The sequence below is a fragment of the Colobus angolensis genome, unplaced genomic scaffold (genome assembly GCF_000951035.1).
Source record: "Colobus angolensis palliatus isolate OR3802 unplaced genomic scaffold, Cang.pa_1.0 Scaffold44, whole genome shotgun sequence".
NCBI classification, from domain to species: Eukaryota; Metazoa; Chordata; class Mammalia; order Primates; family Cercopithecidae; genus Colobus; species Colobus angolensis.
In genome coordinates, this window is record NW_012117821.1 from 7,520,337 (window position 1) to 7,536,971 (window position 16,635).

Below are 16,635 nucleotides of genomic sequence, written 5' to 3' on the forward strand. Positions count from 1 at the left end.
TTTTAATTTTTTTATATATATTTTTTGAGGCAGAGGCTCACGCTATCGCCCAGTCTGGAGTGCAGTGGCGAGATCATGGCTCACTGCAGCCTTGACCTCTTGGGCTCAGCCTCCCAAGTAGCAGGGACCATGGACCCGCACCACCACGCCCGAGTAATTTTTAAATATTTTGTAGGCCAGGTATGGTGGCACATGCCTGTAATCCTAGAACTTTAGGAGGCCAAGGCGGGTGGATCACTTGAGATCAGGAGTTAGGGACCAGCCTGGCCAACATGGTGAAACCCCGTCTACACTAAACATACAAAACTTAGCCGGGCTTGGGGGCGCATGCCTGTAATCCCAGCTACTCAGGAGGCTGAGACAGGAGAATCGCTTGAATCCAGGAGGCAGAGGTTGCAGTGAGCCGAGATTGTGCCACTGCACTCTAGCCTGGGTGACAGAGCCAGACTCCATCTCAAAACAAAAAATTAAATTAAATTAAAATAAATATTTTGTAGAAATGGGGTTTTGCCATGTTACCCAGGCTGGTCTCTCGAACTCTTGGCCTCAAGCAGTCCTCCCGCATCTGCCTTCCAAAGTGATGGGGTGACAGATGTGGGCCACTGCACCCAGCCATACTTTTTGTTTGTTTGTTTGGTTGGTTGGTTGGTTTATACGGGGTCTTACTCTGTCATCCAGGCTGGAGTGCAGCAGTGCAATTACAGCTTGCTGCAGCCTTGACCTCCCAGACTCAAGTGATCCTCCGACCTCAGCCTCCTGAGTAGCTGGGACCACAGGCACGTAACCACCATGCCCAGCTAATTTTTGTATTTTTTGTAGAGACAGGGTTTCGCCATGTTGTGCAGGCTGGTCTTGACCTCACGGGCTCAGGCAGTCTTCCTAGGCAAAATCACCATGCCTGGCCTTTTGGTATTTTTTGTAGTGATGGGGTTTCTCCATTTTGGCCAGGCTGCTCTCAAACTCCTGACCTCAAAGTGATCTGCCCGCCTCAGCCTTCCTAAGTGCTTGGATTATATGCATGAGTCACCACACCCAGCCGAGACTACTCAAGGAGCCTCTACCAGGCATGTTCATTTGGCCTTGCCAGAGTGAATAACAAAGACAATGGCAGCTTATTTGCCAGGTACACAGTTCCTAGTTGTAAATACTCTTAAAGAAATGGACGTAACCCTTTTGTATGCTCTTGAGCAGAATTTGTATGTCTTGAGCAGAATCGAAGCAGCTTAGCTGCTCCTCATTCTCCACTGATTCTTCACCCTATGACTGACCTGGCAGGCCTGCTTTGGGGCTGCAAGGACACGCTGGGTCTGGTTCCATCTTGTGCATCACTCCCAGTGCTGCTTTCCCCTTTCCTGAACCACCTCTGCCTGGGGCTTCTGTCATTTCAGCTGGTCATTCAGGTTCCATACTTTAGGTTCTATCTGCCAGTCATTTGCACTTGATTTTAATTTTACTCAGCCAGCATCTGTTGAGTACCCAGCAAATGCCAGATACTGCCGAAATGTACTTTACCCTTAAGGAACTTCGACTGAAAAGAGACGAAAGTGGAAACCTTACATTGTAATAGAAAGCAGAATGAAGTGCATGCCACCTCATGGTGCAGGTAATGGCAATTTGCTGTGAGATAATAGGAAGATTCATTCCAATTGGAGATTTTTCTTCAGGAGGAAGGCGGTGATATTTGAACTGGGCCTTTTATACTCTGTGCTAGGAAGGACAGAGAAGAAAAAATGAATCTGATTTCATAATCTGCCTGTTTACCCAGACTCTAGTCCTTTTGCTAGTAAACTAAAAATCAAATACCCAGGAAAATCATCTCTTAAAAATATCTAGGGTCTGAAGGACAGATTGTCATCCTCTCTTGTTTTTAACCTCTGCCAGGAGACCCAATTAGTCTGTTGGCATCACCACACCCAGATGAAGGCAGTGAGCAATCATTGGAAGCCTGAGCAAACAAGTTCTAGGAGTTCCCTTCTTGCTTGTCTGTGCCTTGCTCTCAGAGCCCTTGGGTTTGTAGGCAAGTTCCCCCTCCTTCCCAGTCTTTCAGCTCACTTGACAGCTGCACCTTTTCCAGGCTCCTTGTTGTACTGCCCAGACCAATGAGTTTGCACATTGTCTTCTGTTTTCACTCTCTTCTGTTGGCAAAGGTTCCTGCTCCTTTAGAGTACTGGCTGCCCTGCTCTCCTCTCATAGCACTTTCTCTGCCCGTCAACCACTTCTTTTTTTTTTTTTTTCTGAGATGGAGTCTCACTCTATCTCCCTGGCTGGAGTGCAGTGGTACGATCTTGGCTCACTGCAACCTCCACCTCCCAGGTTCAAGTGATTCTCCTGCCTCAGCCTCCCTGAGTAGCTGCGATTACAGATGTGTAGCACCACACCCCGCTAATTTTTGTATTTGTAGTAGAGACAGTGTTTTACCACGTTGTCCAGGCTGGTCTTGAACTCCCTGGCCTCATGTGATCTGCCCCACTTCGGCCTCCCACAGTGCTGGGATTACAGGCGTGAGCCACCACGCCCGGCTTCCTTCAACCACTTGCTTCCTCCACCAACCTCTGTCTTGCCAGAGGCAGGCACCAGATGGCCAGTCTCATTCCCCCTCTGCCTGCAGAAGAGGGGGAATAAGAGAAACAAGGAGGGAAGCAGGCATGTTGCTGGGAAGCCTTTGGTGCAGATAACCTTGGCTACTTAGCGTCTCCTGGTGTGTTCAATGCTTGCAGAGTGGGGTCAGGAAATACATTCCACCCCAGGAGAGTGGTCAACAGGCAGCAGGAAAAGGCTTGCCCCAGCTACAGGTACAGCTACAAACCATGTTGGGTTAGAAAGGCGAGGATATCAGGTGTGGTGGTAGAAGAGTTAAGAAGAGGAGGCCAGGTGTGGTGGTTCATGCCTGTAATCCCAGCACTTTGGGAGGCCGAGGCAGGTGGATCACAAGGTCAGAAGTTCGAGACCAGCCTGACCAACATGGTGAAACCCCCGTCTCCACTAAAAATACAAAAATTAGCCAGGCTTTTTTTTTGTATGCACCTGTAATCCCAGCTACTCAGGAGGCTGAGGCAGGAGAAACACTTGAACCCAGCCGGCAGAGGTTGCAGTGAGCCGAGATTGTGCCACCGCACTCCAGCCTGGGTGACAGACCAAGACTCTGTCTCAAAAAAGAAGAAAACACGGAAGAGGACAGGGTGTATCTACAAGCAATATTAAGCCTTGACATCTGTCCTGCACAGGGTTGGTCTCTGTGTCTATAGTCAATGTTTACATTGATTGGGCCCTGGGTGGTACCTGAGATGCTGGGAGAACTTAGATTCTTTTCTGGACAGCTCACTCAACATACCAAGTATTGGAGCAGCAGGACTGTGGTTCTGTTCTTTTCTCAGACGAGGCTTTAGGTCTTTGCTTTTCTTTACCATCAGGAGACCAAGGAGTAAAAGGAAAGCATAGTTAAAAACAAAACAACAAAAATCTCCCAAAGCATAGTGCTCTGCCCCTGCAATAAGAACCAGACAGCACGTGTTCCATGGGAGTCCGTTTCAAGCATGACAGTGCTCATGGTGGTGTCTGTCACAGAGTCCCTGGAAGCTGGGAGAGTTCAGGCCTGAGCTGGGAATGTAGGTTAAAAGCGCCCCTCCGTGGTATAACAAGGAATCACGTGCTTTTCCCACCTTATGTTCCTGAACTTGGCTCTTTGGATGCTTCTAGGTACTTTCTTCTTTCCCCAGGTTTTCTGTCTTTTTCTTCCCTTTATTACTAGTATTTTTAATTCCCAAAGCAAAACATGTTCAATGTAGAAAAGTCAGAGACTACAGAAAAATCACACAATATGGTTTAGTATACAGTGAGAATCCTCCTCGCTATCCTATTTCCACTTCCCTTTTTTTGGTGTGCATTCACTTTTTTCTAGGTTCAAATAAATGTATATATTATATACAAATATTAGGTTTTTTTGTTTTTTGGGGTTTTTTTTTCCTGTGAGATAGAGTCTCACTCTGTCACCCAGGCTGGAGTGCAGTGGCACAATCTTGGCTCACTGGAACCTCTGCCTCCCAGGTTCAAGTGATTCTCCCACTTGAGCCTCCCAAGTAGCTGGAACTACAGGTGCATGCCAACACACCCGGCTAATTTTTGTGTTTTTACTAGAGACAGGGTTTCACCATAGTGGCTAGGCTGGTCTCAAACTCCTGACCTCAAGTGATCTGCCTACCTCTGCCTCCCAAAGTGTTGAGATTACAACTGTGAACCACTGCGCCTGGCCACTTTCTTTTCTTAAATAAAAATGGTACCATATAATGTATTTTTCCTCTTGTATTTGTGATAGTTCTGACTCCTCATTCTCTCTCCTCTTTCCTCAGGGATCCGGTGTGATTAAAGCTGGTTTTGCTGGTGATCAGATCCCCAAATACTGCTTTCCAAACTAGTAAGTCATTCTGTAGCTTAGACGTTTTGGAAGTTCATCAGCTTTGTTGTAGGTCCAGCCTTATAAGGGACAGGAGCTGGGTTTGGAGTCAATAAAGGAAAACAGTTGTCTACATGGTACCATTTGAGAGGCACAGATCAGAGGCCTCTTTTTAAAAATCCAATTTTATCTGTTGCTGAAAAATTTTATCATTGGTAACTCATTGCTTTGGATGATTGCCTCTTGGTGGAGCCCTCTTTTTAAAATTCTCCTATCACCCAGGCTGGGGGTTAACATTTAACCCATCTGCCATCTTTTTTTTGAGACGGAGTCTCTCTCTGTTGCCCAGGCTGGAGTGCAGTGGCGCAATCTCGGCTCACTGCAAGCTCCGCCTCCTGGGTTCACGCCGTTCTCCTGCCTCAGCTTCCCGAGTAGCTGGGACTGCAGGTGCCCACCACTATGCCTGGCTAATTTTTTTGTATTTTTAGTAGAGATGGGATTTCACCGTGTTAGCCAGGATGGTCTTAATCTCCTGACCTTGTGATCTGCCTACCTCAGCCTCCCAAAGTGCTGGGATTACAGCCCTTCTACCATCTTAATGAGGAGTTTCTCAGAACTTTCCTCCTAAGGGAGAGAGACTGCAGGCAGGAGAAGAACACAGAGGCTTACAGGAAGGGCTTAAAGGGGGAGGGAAAGGAAGAGGCTATCTGTTCGATCTGTAGCATGACAGTTTTTTTTTGTTTGTTTTTTGAGACAGTCTCATTCTGTAGCCCAGGCTGGAGTGCAGTGGCGCGATCTCGGCTCACTGCAACTTCTGCCTTGTAGGTTCAAGTGATTCTCGTGCCTCAGCCTCCCAAGTAGCTGGGATTATAGGCATGTGCCATCATGCCCAGCTAATTTTGTATTTTTAGTAGAGATGGGGTTTCACCACGTTGCCCAGGCTGGTCTCAAACTCTTTTTTTTATTTTTTCTTTTTGGAGACGGAGTCTCACTCTGTCGCCCAGGCCGAAGTGCAGTGGCACAATCTTGGTTCACTGCAAGCTCCGACTCCTGGGTTCATGCCATTCTCCTGCCTCAACCTCCTGAGTAGCTGGTACTACAGGACTCCCGCCACCGCACCCTGCTAATTTTTTTGTATTTTTAGTTGAGACAGAGTTTCACCATGTTAGCCAGGATGGTCTCGATCTCCTGACCTTGTGATCCGCCCACCTCGGCCTCCCAAAGTGCTGGGATTACAGGCGTGAGCCACCGCACCCGGCCGGTCTCAAACTCTTGACTTCAAATGATCCACCTGCCCTGGCCTCCCAAAGTGCTGGGATTGTAGGTGTGAGCCACCGAGCCCAGCCCAGCATCACAGTTTTACATAGAGATCCTGGGAAGGGGACTAAGGACACTAAAATGTTTTGAGTTAATCACTCCTTTAGAAATTCTCATTTTCTCATCTTTCTTGGTCTGTACATACACTGGAGAAAGAGAAGAACTAAAGGTATTGAATACTCTAAAAATATGTTTTCATAATTTATAATAAATATAATAAAATATGAAATAATATATAAATAATATAATACATGTTCATTTTAGAAATTGTGGAAAATACAGAAAAGTATAAAGAAGAAAATCAAAATCAACTGTGACCTCACTCCTGGAAGATAATCTCAGTAGAATTTGAGTGTGTGTGTACATCTATACATCCTTCCTGTGTTCTGTCATGAAATGAAAAATGATGGTCCTCTTCACTGTCTTTCCTAGTGTGGGCCGACCCAAGCACGTTCGTGTCATGGCAGGAGCCCTTGAAGGCGACATCTTCATTGGCCCCAAAGCCGAGGTAATTCCCAGGCCTACAGAACAAGCCTCAAGCCAGCAGAGGACCTTCATTATTCACCACATGGAACGTGTCCCAACATTTGGACACACCCAGAAGTAAAAGGGGCAACTTTCTCTGAAAATCTCCCTTTTGATTCTCTCATCCTAGGTCTAGTGGTTTATTTTTCCCAGGAAGAGCCTGTGGTCTTGGAGAAGAAATACCTGGGACCTCACTTTGGGAAACACTGAGACCAGTCTAGAAAACAGGGCTGTTGTCTTCTGCATTCTGTCACTGCCTTGTCAGTGATCAAATTGTTAGTTATTTTTTTCACAAACAATATTCAGTGGGGAGATCCTGGCTGGGGTACCCTAGGGATGAATTAATTCATACAGGTTTGGCAGAGCCCTCATGCATCCTCTCGTAAGCAGAACAGCAGAATCGCTGTTGCCATCCTTGGCTTCAAGTGCTGAGGCCCAGAGGTGGGAGCCAGGAGGTTGTGTCCTGGAACCAGGCACTGAGGAAGGTGCCTTCTGCCACTTGCCCTAGAGGTACCTGAGGGGCCATGCAGAAGCCCCCTGCTTTGCCAGCTCCTCAGGAATGAGGGCAGTTTGCAGCAAACAGTATATAGACCTGGAGAATGAGTGCCTACCCTTAGCCCTGGGCAAGGACAGCAGGGTGGGAGCTCAGGAAGCTAAGGCTTCTTTGCGAGGGATTCAGCTTGCACTGCTCAGTCTTGGGAGAGCAGGGTCCTGGGCAGAGCCTGACAGCAGCTGCAAGTCCTGTTCTCTTTTCCCAGGAGCACCGAGGGCTGCTCTCAATCCGCTATCCCATGGAGCATGGCATTGTCAAGGACTGGAACGACATGGAACGCATCTGGCAATATGTCTATTCTAAGGACCAGCTGCAGACTTTCTCAGAGGAGGTGAGGATCCTGTGTGTAGGGCACTGCTGTAGGGTATGCAAAGCTGTGTGAAACTCCTACCCTAAGAGATGATGAGGAGGATGATGATCACTGCCAAGAGTGCTGGAGCCATTTGCTTTTCAGGCATATTCAGATTTAATCTTAACACCATTCCTATGAGATATAGGTAGTATTATCTGATTTTACAAACAAGGGAACAAATTCAGAAGAGCCAAGTTGTATTTCCAAGGTCACCTAGTGAACAAAGAGTGGAGATGGGATTCAAACCTATGTCTTTTAGAATTCAGAGCCTGTGCTCATTAACTTCTTTTGCCCAGACTGGAGTGCAATAGCTCACTGTAGCCTCGACCTCCTGGGCTCAAGTAATCCTCCTATCTCAACCCCACCCCCCGCACCATGCCCAGCTAATTTGTGTGTGTGTGTGTGTGTGTGTGGTGGGGTTTTGCTCTTGTTGCCCAGGCTGGAGTGCAACGGCATGATCTAGGCTCACTGCAACCTCCGCCTCCCGGATTCAAATGATTCTCCTGCTTCAGCCGCCCAAGTAGCTGGGATTACAACATAAGCCATGGCACCTGGCCAATTTTGTATTTTTTGTAGAGACAAAGTTTTGCCATGTTGCCCAGGCTGGTCTCGAACTCCTGGGTTCAGGCAATCTGTCCGCCTCCACCTCTCAAAATGCTGGGATTACAGGCGTGAGCCACTGTGTGCAGCCTGTGCTTATTAACTTGTGAGGAAGTAACTCTCCATTCAAAAATGCAAAGGGAGGCCAGTCGCTGTGGCTCACGCCTATAATCCCAGCACTTTGGGTGGATCTCTTGAGCTCAGGAGTTCGAGACAAACTTGGGCAGCATGGTGAAACACCATCTGTACTAAAAATACGAAAAAATAATAGCCAGGTGTAATCGTGCATGCCTGTAGTCCCAACTACTTGGAATGCTGAGGTGGGAGGACTGCTTGATCCTGGGGCTGCCGAGTTTGCAGTAAGCCAAGATCGCACCACTGAACTCCCAGTCTGGTTACAGAGTGAGACCCTGTCTCAAAAAAAAAAAAAAAAAAAAAAAATGCAGAGAGGTGCAGACTAGGTGTATCAATTTTCAGGTGCAGGTGGGATGTTTTCAGTTTTGTTTTTTGTTTGTTTGTTTGCTTGCTTGCTTTTTTGAGATGGAGTTTCACTCTTATTACCCAGGCTAGAGTAAAATGGCACAATCTTGGCTCACCGCAACATCCGCCTCCTGGGTTCAAGCGATTCTCCTGCCTCAGCCTTCCTGAGTAGCTGGGATTACAGGCATGCACCACCATGCCTGGCTAATTTTGTATTTTTAGTAGAGACGAGGTTTCTCCATGTTGGTCAAGCTGGTCTCTCTCGAACTCCCGACCTCAGATGATCTGCCCGCCTCGGCCTCCCAAAGTGCTGGGATTACAGACGTGAGCCACCGTGCCTGGCTGTTTTCAGACAGTTTTTTTAAAGCAGTGGTCTCCAACCTTTTTGGCACCAAGGACTAGTTTCTTGGAAGACAATTTTTCCATGGGGGTGGGGGTTTGGGGTGGCCAGATGGTTTCGGGATGAAACTGTTCCACCTCTGATCATCAGGCATTCGATTCTCATAAGGAGTGCCCAACCTAGATCCCTCACATGCGCAGTTCACAGCAGGGTTCACACTCCTGTGAGAATCTCGTGCCTCTGATGACCTGACAGGAGATGGAGCTCAGACAGCAGTGCTTGCTTACCTGCCACTCACCTCCTGCTGTGTGGCCTAGTTCCTAACAGGTCACAGACTGGTACTGGTCTGCGGCAGGAATTTAGAGTTTCACAAAATCTTCTTGACAGTTGGAGATATGCAGTAGACACAGGGGCCTGTATAACAATCTTGGAGGACAAAGAGGGGAGTTGGGGGGCACAGCTGAGGACAGAATGAAATTTTAAAGGGGGCATTAGCTTGAAAAGTTGAGAAACCTACTTGGGTAGTGATAGGTGACAGGCACAGCTTGCCTTTTTTTGGAGAGGCTGACAGAAGTCCCCGGACTCTCAAACCAGCAAGGCAGGGTCTTCTCCCCCAAGACTAATGAAGATGGAAATCTGGCCTTGGCCTCATTGTCTCCCGGGCTCCTTTCACCAGCATCCTGTGCTCCTGACTGAGGCGCCTTTAAACCCACGAAAAAACCGGGAACGAGCTGCCGAAGTTTTCTTCGAGACCTTCAATGTGCCCGCTCTTTTCATCTCCATGCAAGCTGTACTTAGCCTGTGAGTAGCAGCTGGCTATCCCGGCCCCCTGCGGGGAAAGCAGTCCTTTGGCACAGCTAAGCCTGACTCCCCTCTGGGATAGTTCAGAGTAACTTGAGCCCCCTCTGCTAGGGAAAGGTTAAAGATGGTAGGAAAGAGAGAGAGGCTTTTGCTGAAATTGAGGACTTAGGCTTCGTAGTTGAAAGCAAAGGAGGACATGTGGCTGCTATTAACCATATCCCAGTGTTAGGACTCCTAGTAGGTTTGGTCCCCAAGGCCTTGGCTGGGCCTGCCGAGGCAGCCACATGCTGCAGCAGCTCTTCCCAGAGGCCCCTGTAATGTGTCCGCTTATTATTCAGTACTTACTGTGGCCGGCTGCTCCGCCAGGCTGCTGAGACAACCATGATCTGAATGCCACCACAGTCCTTGTTCCCATTCCCCATGGCTCCTGTCACACTCCTACCCCGCCTCACACCAGGATGAGGTCTACGGCAGAGATAATCCACGAGTGACCTACACATGGGATTTATTTGACCCCATTAACAAATCGTGAGCCAGCATTTAAAAATCAAGAGCTGTCCCATCAAAATCCAAATTTTTGGCTTCTCTGAAAAAATGGGAAGATCTGGGAATGCCAGGCACACATTCCCACAGGGCAAAAATCAGCTAGAGCTGAAGAGCGGCTGCCACTTGAGATGGGGCTGGCAAGCCCACCCTCCCCACAGCGTGCCCATGCTCTGTTGGCCTCCCCGCACTGAGCAGGGGGTCAGTTGCCTCACTTGCCTTTTTTTGGAGGGAGGCTGACAAAGGTCCCCGGGCTCTCAAACCAGTAAGGCAGGGTCTTCTCCTGCCTTCATTTTTTATGGAAGTGAAAAATATTCTTATTTTTCTTTACTCTTACTTTTCCTGCCTGGCCCCTGTTGGCATTTGAGGGTTTTTGCCTTTTGTCTAGAGAGTTAAAACTGGCCCTAGGCTGGGTCTCTGAAGCAGCTGAAGGCCAGGCCATCTCACACAGGAAGGCCTGCTCTTCTGGGTGCTTGGAGGGAACTTGGAGAAGCTCAGCTCCTTCCCTTCAGGTATTTCATGGCTTGCTCCAACACCCAGGCTTCCTTAGTACCCAGTCCATTCTACAGCCTCTGGAGAGAGGCAGGCCCAAGCTTTAGTTTAGCTGACATTGAACTCTAAAAAGAAGTGTATTTCTTCCCAGCGTGAGGAAGCAGTGCTGAGTGATGATTTGCCCCTTTGCTTCAGTTATGCCACAGGCAGGACTACAGGGGTGGTGCTGGATTCTGGGGATGGTGTCACCCATGCTGTGCCCATCTATGAGGGCTTTGCCATGCCCCACTCCATCATGCGCATCGACATTGCGGGCCGGGACGTCTCTCGCTTCCTGCGCCTCTACCTGCGTAAGGAGGGCTACGACTTCCACTCATCCTCTGAGTTTGAGATTGTCAAGGCCATAAAAGAAGTAAGTGCTGCCCCCTGGGCCTAGGGATGGAGTGGGGGTTGGGAGCATAGCATCCAGGACCTTGGTGACCTGTCAGTAAAGCCAGGTGAAGCATCTACCTGAGGGTCCCTGGTGAGGCCCTGTTCTTTCCAGCTAGGTCTCCCCAACTTCACACTGACAGATTCGCCTTGCTGACGTGCTGCCGTCTTATTAGGGGAAAGAGAGCTGCTTCCATTTCTTCAATTGGGTGATGGCTACATAGAGGCTCCGCATGTTTTTTATACCTTATATGCAAATTACATAGGGTTTTGTTTTGTTTCTGAGATGGAGTCTCACTCTGTCACCCAGGCTGCAGTGCAGTGGTTTGATCTCGGCTCACTGTAACCTCCGCCTCCCAGGTTCAAGCAATTCTCCTGCCTCAGCCTCCCGAGTAGCTGGGATTACAGGCGCCTGCCACCACACCCCACTAATTTTTGTATTTTTAGCAGAGACAAGGTTTCACCATGTTGATCGGGCTGGTCTCAAACTCCTGACCACAAGTGATCTGCCCGCCTCAGCCTCCCAAAGTACTGGAAATTACAGGCATGAGCTACTGCGCCCAGTCCTGGATTTTTTATTTTCACTTTTTAACATTCTTGAAGAAGTCATAATACATTTAAAACATTTGTCTTTGTAAGTAAAAAGAACCCTCCTGCCACCTGTGGCTATAGGGAAACCTCGGAGCTGAGGAGGACCAGAACCATATGAGTGGTAGAAGGAGAAAGATGCCTGGGCCTGGTCTGAACTTAGGCTGTGGTCTCAGACCTAGGATCCAGAGGCCAAGTTTCCAAGCTTGCCCACCAGGAAGGTGGAGCAGATAAGAACTCATATGCTAAATGCCACCCAGTGAAGGCCAACAGAGACCTCCCTGCCCCTGCTTCTGGGCAGCAGCTATAGTGACCACTGGGGCCATCACAGTGTTTAGACAGGTTTGTGCAGCAGCACATTCCTCCCCTGGGCCTTTGACCGGGTGTGCCCCAGGTTTCCTGCCAGCCTGACTGTCTTGCTTGATTCTGCAGAGAGCCTGCTACCTATCCATAAACCCCCAGAAGGATGAGACGCTAGAGACAGAGAAGGCTCAGTACTACCTGCCTGATGGCAGCACCATTGAGGTAGGTGGCCTGCCATCTTTCTTCGGTCCCCTTAGGTCCACAGAAGCTCTGGGCCCAAACAGAATTCCCTATGAAGGTCTGGAGTCTGGCAGGCCAGTCCCTTCACATCAAGCTTGTCCAGCCCCTGGCCCATGGGCTGCATGTGTCCCAGGATGGCTTTCAGTAAGGCCCAACACAAATGGGTAAACTTTCTTAAAATATTATGAGATTTTTTTTGCAATTTTTTTTTTTTTTTTAGCTCAGCAGCTATCATTAGTGTTAGTGTATTTTATGTGTGACCCAAGACAATTCTTCTTCCATTGTGGCCCAGGGAAGCCAAAAGATTGGACACCCCAGCTTTACACCCTCTGTCTGGAGCAGCAGAGCTCCTGAGCATGAATGGCCCTGTCTCCTGCAGAGGAGGCAGCAGGAACCTTGCTCCCTCCCGCTAGAGGGGAGGAAGCTGCTAAGGGATTGTCCCACATCGGTATGAGATTAGGAAGTGGGATGGTTAGTGCCATCCTTCACCACACCTGGGCGCAGTGTAGGGTAAGTTACCCCTCCTTTGAACCCCCATTGCTCGGAAGACGTTTCCATGAGTAAATAAATCCATGTATTGATGTCAAAGACCTCTTGGCTGAAAAATGCCAGAGCAAGAATGAAAGATAGGAGCCTCCCCTCACTAGTTTCCAGGAGCCCTATCTTTGTTTCTTTAAGCCCTTGACATGTAGAGTCTGTCTTGAGCCTGGCCTTCATAGCCACCTAGTTACTAAGTGACGTGCAGAGGGGCCTCTTCCATTCCCACTCCCAAAGGGACCTTGGTCCCAGCTCCGACATCTTCAGCTGGTCCTCCTACCTGCAGATTGGTCCTTCCCGATTCCGGGCCCCTGAGCTGCTCTTCAGGCCAGACTTAATTGGAGAGGAGAGTGAAGGCATCCACGAGGTCCTGGTGTTCGCCATCCAGAAGTCAGACATGGACCTGCGACGCACGCTTTTCTCCAACATCGTCCTCTCAGGAGGCTCTACCCTGTTCAAAGGTTGGTCTTTTCTCTTGGAGCCCTTGCCCTGGAAGTGTTCGGCTCCTGCTGGCTCCAGGCACCCCGAGAATTGACTTGAAGTTCTCCTCTTTGCCCGTTCAGGTTTTGGTGACAGGCTACTGAGTGAAGTGAAGAAACTAGCTCCAAAAGATGTGAAGATCAGGGTAGGAGCATGGTGGGGCCTGGCCTGGGTGGAATTGGGCTTCCATGGACAGAGTCCCACCTGGTGTAGCTTCCCTCTAGCCTTGCCCAAGCTCTTCAGGCAGCCGTGGCTCTACAAGCAGCACCAGGTTCCCAGCCTGTACACTGACCCTGAGGTCTAGGTCAGCCACAGGGAGGCTGAGTTCTCATTCTCCCTCTTCACGTCAAAGGAAGGCAGTTCTAATACCCAGATGAGGCAGGGTACTAGGTAGAGCGCCCCCTGCATGATCTTTCAGGGAAACTATAATCTTAAGAGGAGACTGACTGACTGTTGCTGTGCCGCCTGCCCAGGTGGCTCCCCTGTCACACAGTCTGCCACCTTAGTGACAGGTGAAGGGAGTTGGCTGTCTGAGGAGAGTAGGGATCCTAAAGGAAGGAGTACAGTTCCTGCCACGGAGTCTGCTTCTCCCTGGCCGCCCAGTAGCCCCAGCTTCCCTGGGACCTGTGGGGACTGGAAACCTACTTCCCCAGATGAGTGGGAGGCTGGCCACAGTGCCCTCCAGAGAGGCCAGAGCTTCAGGCTTGTGTGAAATGTATCCCCTGCCATGGGCAGAAAGAGAAGCTTTGTAGGGAAAGGGAGTGGGAGGATTGGAAGTCTCAGATTTCTCTTTCCCCCTACCTTTGCAGATATCTGCACCTCAGGAGAGACTGTATTCCACGTGGATTGGGTGAGTAGCTCTTCTGGGAGTAAGAACGGAACAGGAATTGATGGCACCGATAATCCCTCAGCACCCCATCCCTCTAAAGAAAAGCCTGATTTGGTTTGGCCCCAAGGGACAGGTAGGCTCCACACACACCCACTTCTCTCTCACACGGTTCCTCTGGGTTTCCTCCCTCCAGGGGCTCCATCCTTGCCTCCCTGGACACCTTTAAGAAGATGTGGGTCTCCAAGAAGGAATATGAGGAAGACGGTGCCCGATCCATCCACAGAAAAACCTTCTAATGTTGGGACATCATCTTCACCTCTCTCTGAAGTTAACTCCACTTTAAAACTCGCTTTCTTGAGTCGGAGTGTTTGCGAGGAACTGCCTGTGTGTGTGAGTGCGTGTGTGGATATGAATGTGTGCGCACATGCGAGTGCCGTGTGGCCCAGGGACCCCAGGCCCAGAAAGGACGATGAACTACCCGCGATGGTGACAGCCTGAGGCCTGGGGTTGACCGCTAACTGGCTCCTGACAGGGAAGAGCGCTGGCAGAGGCTGTGCTCCCTCCTTAGGTGGCCTCTGGCTGGCTGTGGGGGACTCTGTTTACTACCACAGGGAGACAGAGGGAGGTAACCCATCCCCTGGGAGACCTTGCTGCTGCCCATCCTTGGTTGGGCTGGCCCCACCCTCACGCCCACCCCCAGGGTGCCCTGAGGCCCCAGGCAGTTGCTGCCTCCCCTTGCTGGTCACTCCACTATCGATGCCTCCTGACTGCACACTGAGGACTGGGGCTGGGGTTGAGTTCTGTCTGGTTTTGTTGCCATTTTGGTTTGGGAGGCTAGAAAAGCACCCCAAGAGCTATTATGGAGACTGGATCTAGGAGAGAGCAGGAGGCCCTCGTGTTCACCAGGGAACAGGACCACACCGGCCACTGGAGGAGGGCAGGAGCAGTCCTCTCTCTGAATGGCTGCAGAGTTTATGTTCCCAGCCCAGTCCCCTTTTGGGGACCTTGGGAGAGTTTAAGGCACCTGCTGGTTCCAGGTCCTCGCTTTCCATCCGTTCTTGTTGCAATGCCATCTTCAGTTTTATTTATTGAAGTGTTTGTTCAGTTAGGGGCTGGAGAAAGGGAGCTCACTGCCTCCTGCCTTGCTACACTAATGTTTACAGCACCTAAGCTTAGCCTCCAGGGTCCCACCTCTCCCAGCTGATGGTGAGCTGACAGTGTCCACAGGTTGCAGGACCATTTGAGATTGGAAGCTACACTCAAAGACACTCCCACCAGGCTCTTTCTCCCCTTTCCTCTTGCTCACTGCCCTGGAATCAACAGGCTGGTTACTGGTTAGATTTTCTGAAACAGGAGGTAAAATTTTTCTTTGGCAGAGGCCCCTAAGCAAGGGAGGGGTGTTGGAGAGCCAGTGCCCTTAAGACTGGAGAAAGCTGCAATTTACCAAGTTGCCTTTTGCCACTGTAGCTGACCAGGGGACTAGGTTGTAGAGGTGGGAAGGCCCCCTCTGGGCTGATCTTGTGCCATTCTTGACCGTGGACCTGCTTGGTTAAGGAGGGAGAGGGCCAGACCAGAGTGCCAGGAGCTAATGGAGCCAGGCCTGACTCCTAGGAGTGGTCCAAAGGCCTTCAGCCTAGATGGTGCAAAGCTGGTGCCAGCCTGTCTTCACCGGCACCCTCACCTGTGACACCAAGACCCACCCCAATCCCAGACTTCACACAGTATTCTCCCCCACGCCGTCCTATATGACCAAAGGCCCCTGCCAGGTGTGGGCCGCAGCAGCAGGTATGTGTGAAAGCAATGTAGCGCCCCGCGGACTGCAGTGCACTTAACCAACTCACCTCCCTTCTCTTAGCCCAAGCCTGTCCCTCGCACAGCCTCGCACAAACTACATTGCCTGGTGGGGCCCAGTGTACTGAAATAAAGTCGTTCCAATAGACACATCAGCTGGGCCTGTATCTGTCTGTCACCAGGGCCAAGTGGGAAGACGAAGAGTAGCAGGCCCTGAATCTGAGGTGGTGACTGGGCTTGATCCATCCTCTAGAGGGCATCGTTGCACCAGCCAGCCTTGTCCAGGACATAGCCCAAGTCCCAGCCTGTCAGGTGGATGCCGAGCAAAGGGTGATCACACCACAGCCTAAGTTCAAGAACAGAAGGTCCCACTCCTGTGTACACTCTAGCCCATGGGTGAGACTCAACTCCAGATGACAGGAGTGGCTCTCAACATCCCTGAAATCAAAGATTCTCAAAACTGTCACATGAATAAGAAGGCCAGGGACTTGGCTGGGCGTGGTGGCTCACACCACACCTGTAATCCCAGCACTTTGGGAGGCCAAGGCAGGTGGATCACAAGGTCAGGAGTTCAAGACCAGCCTGGCTAAGATGGTAAAACCCCGTCTTTACTAAAAACCACAAAAAGTAGCTGGGCACGGTGGTAGGCATCTGTAATCCCAGCTACTCAGGAGGCTGAGGCAGCAGAATCACTTGAACCCGGGCGGTGGAGGTTGCAGTGGGCCGAGATTGCACCACTGCACTCCAGCCTGGGTGACAGAGTAAGACTCTGTCTAAAAAAAAAAAAAAAAAGAAGGCCGGGAGCTTATTACAATGCAGTTTCCAGGACCCATGCTCAGATATCCTGATTAATCACTTCTCCATTTAAAACCTTCACTTGAGAGGAAAATTGCCAGGTCTTTGACAAATGATAACCTATTTAATCTTCCCAATAACCTTACAAAGTATATGTGCTTTTATTGTCCATTTTACAGATAAGGATTTCAAGCTACGAAAAGATTAAGCAATTTCCCAAAGCTCTGCCTTTTTTTTTTTTTTTTTTTTT

General features: G+C 49.8%; 1 protein-coding gene across 3 annotated transcripts in view; it reads left to right on the plus strand.

The window, feature by feature from the left end:
- Positions 1 to 15,745, plus strand: part of ACTR1A (ARP1 actin-related protein 1 homolog A, centractin alpha (yeast)) — a 22,083-nt gene extending 6,338 nt beyond the window's left edge. Inside the window, exons 2-11 of one of the 3 annotated variants that reach the window (XM_011957383.1) lie at positions 4,347 to 4,411; positions 6,140 to 6,215; positions 6,991 to 7,116; positions 9,234 to 9,358; positions 10,589 to 10,805; positions 11,843 to 11,935; positions 12,777 to 12,951; positions 13,054 to 13,115; positions 13,780 to 13,820; positions 13,993 to 15,745. In XM_011957383.1, the coding sequence (XP_011812773.1) occupies positions 4,347 to 4,411; positions 6,140 to 6,215; positions 6,991 to 7,116; positions 9,234 to 9,358; positions 10,589 to 10,805; positions 11,843 to 11,935; positions 12,777 to 12,951; positions 13,054 to 13,115; positions 13,780 to 13,820; positions 13,993 to 14,095 (1,083 nt within the window). In that variant the 3' untranslated portion in view covers positions 14,096 to 15,745. The remainder of the gene's footprint in view (positions 1 to 4,346; positions 4,412 to 6,139; positions 6,216 to 6,990; positions 7,117 to 9,233; positions 9,359 to 10,588; positions 10,806 to 11,842; positions 11,936 to 12,776; positions 12,952 to 13,053; positions 13,116 to 13,779; positions 13,821 to 13,992) is intronic. The other 2 variants (XM_011957385.1, XM_011957384.1) reach the window with 2 other exon arrangements.
- Positions 15,746 to 16,635: the final 890 nt, after the last annotated feature.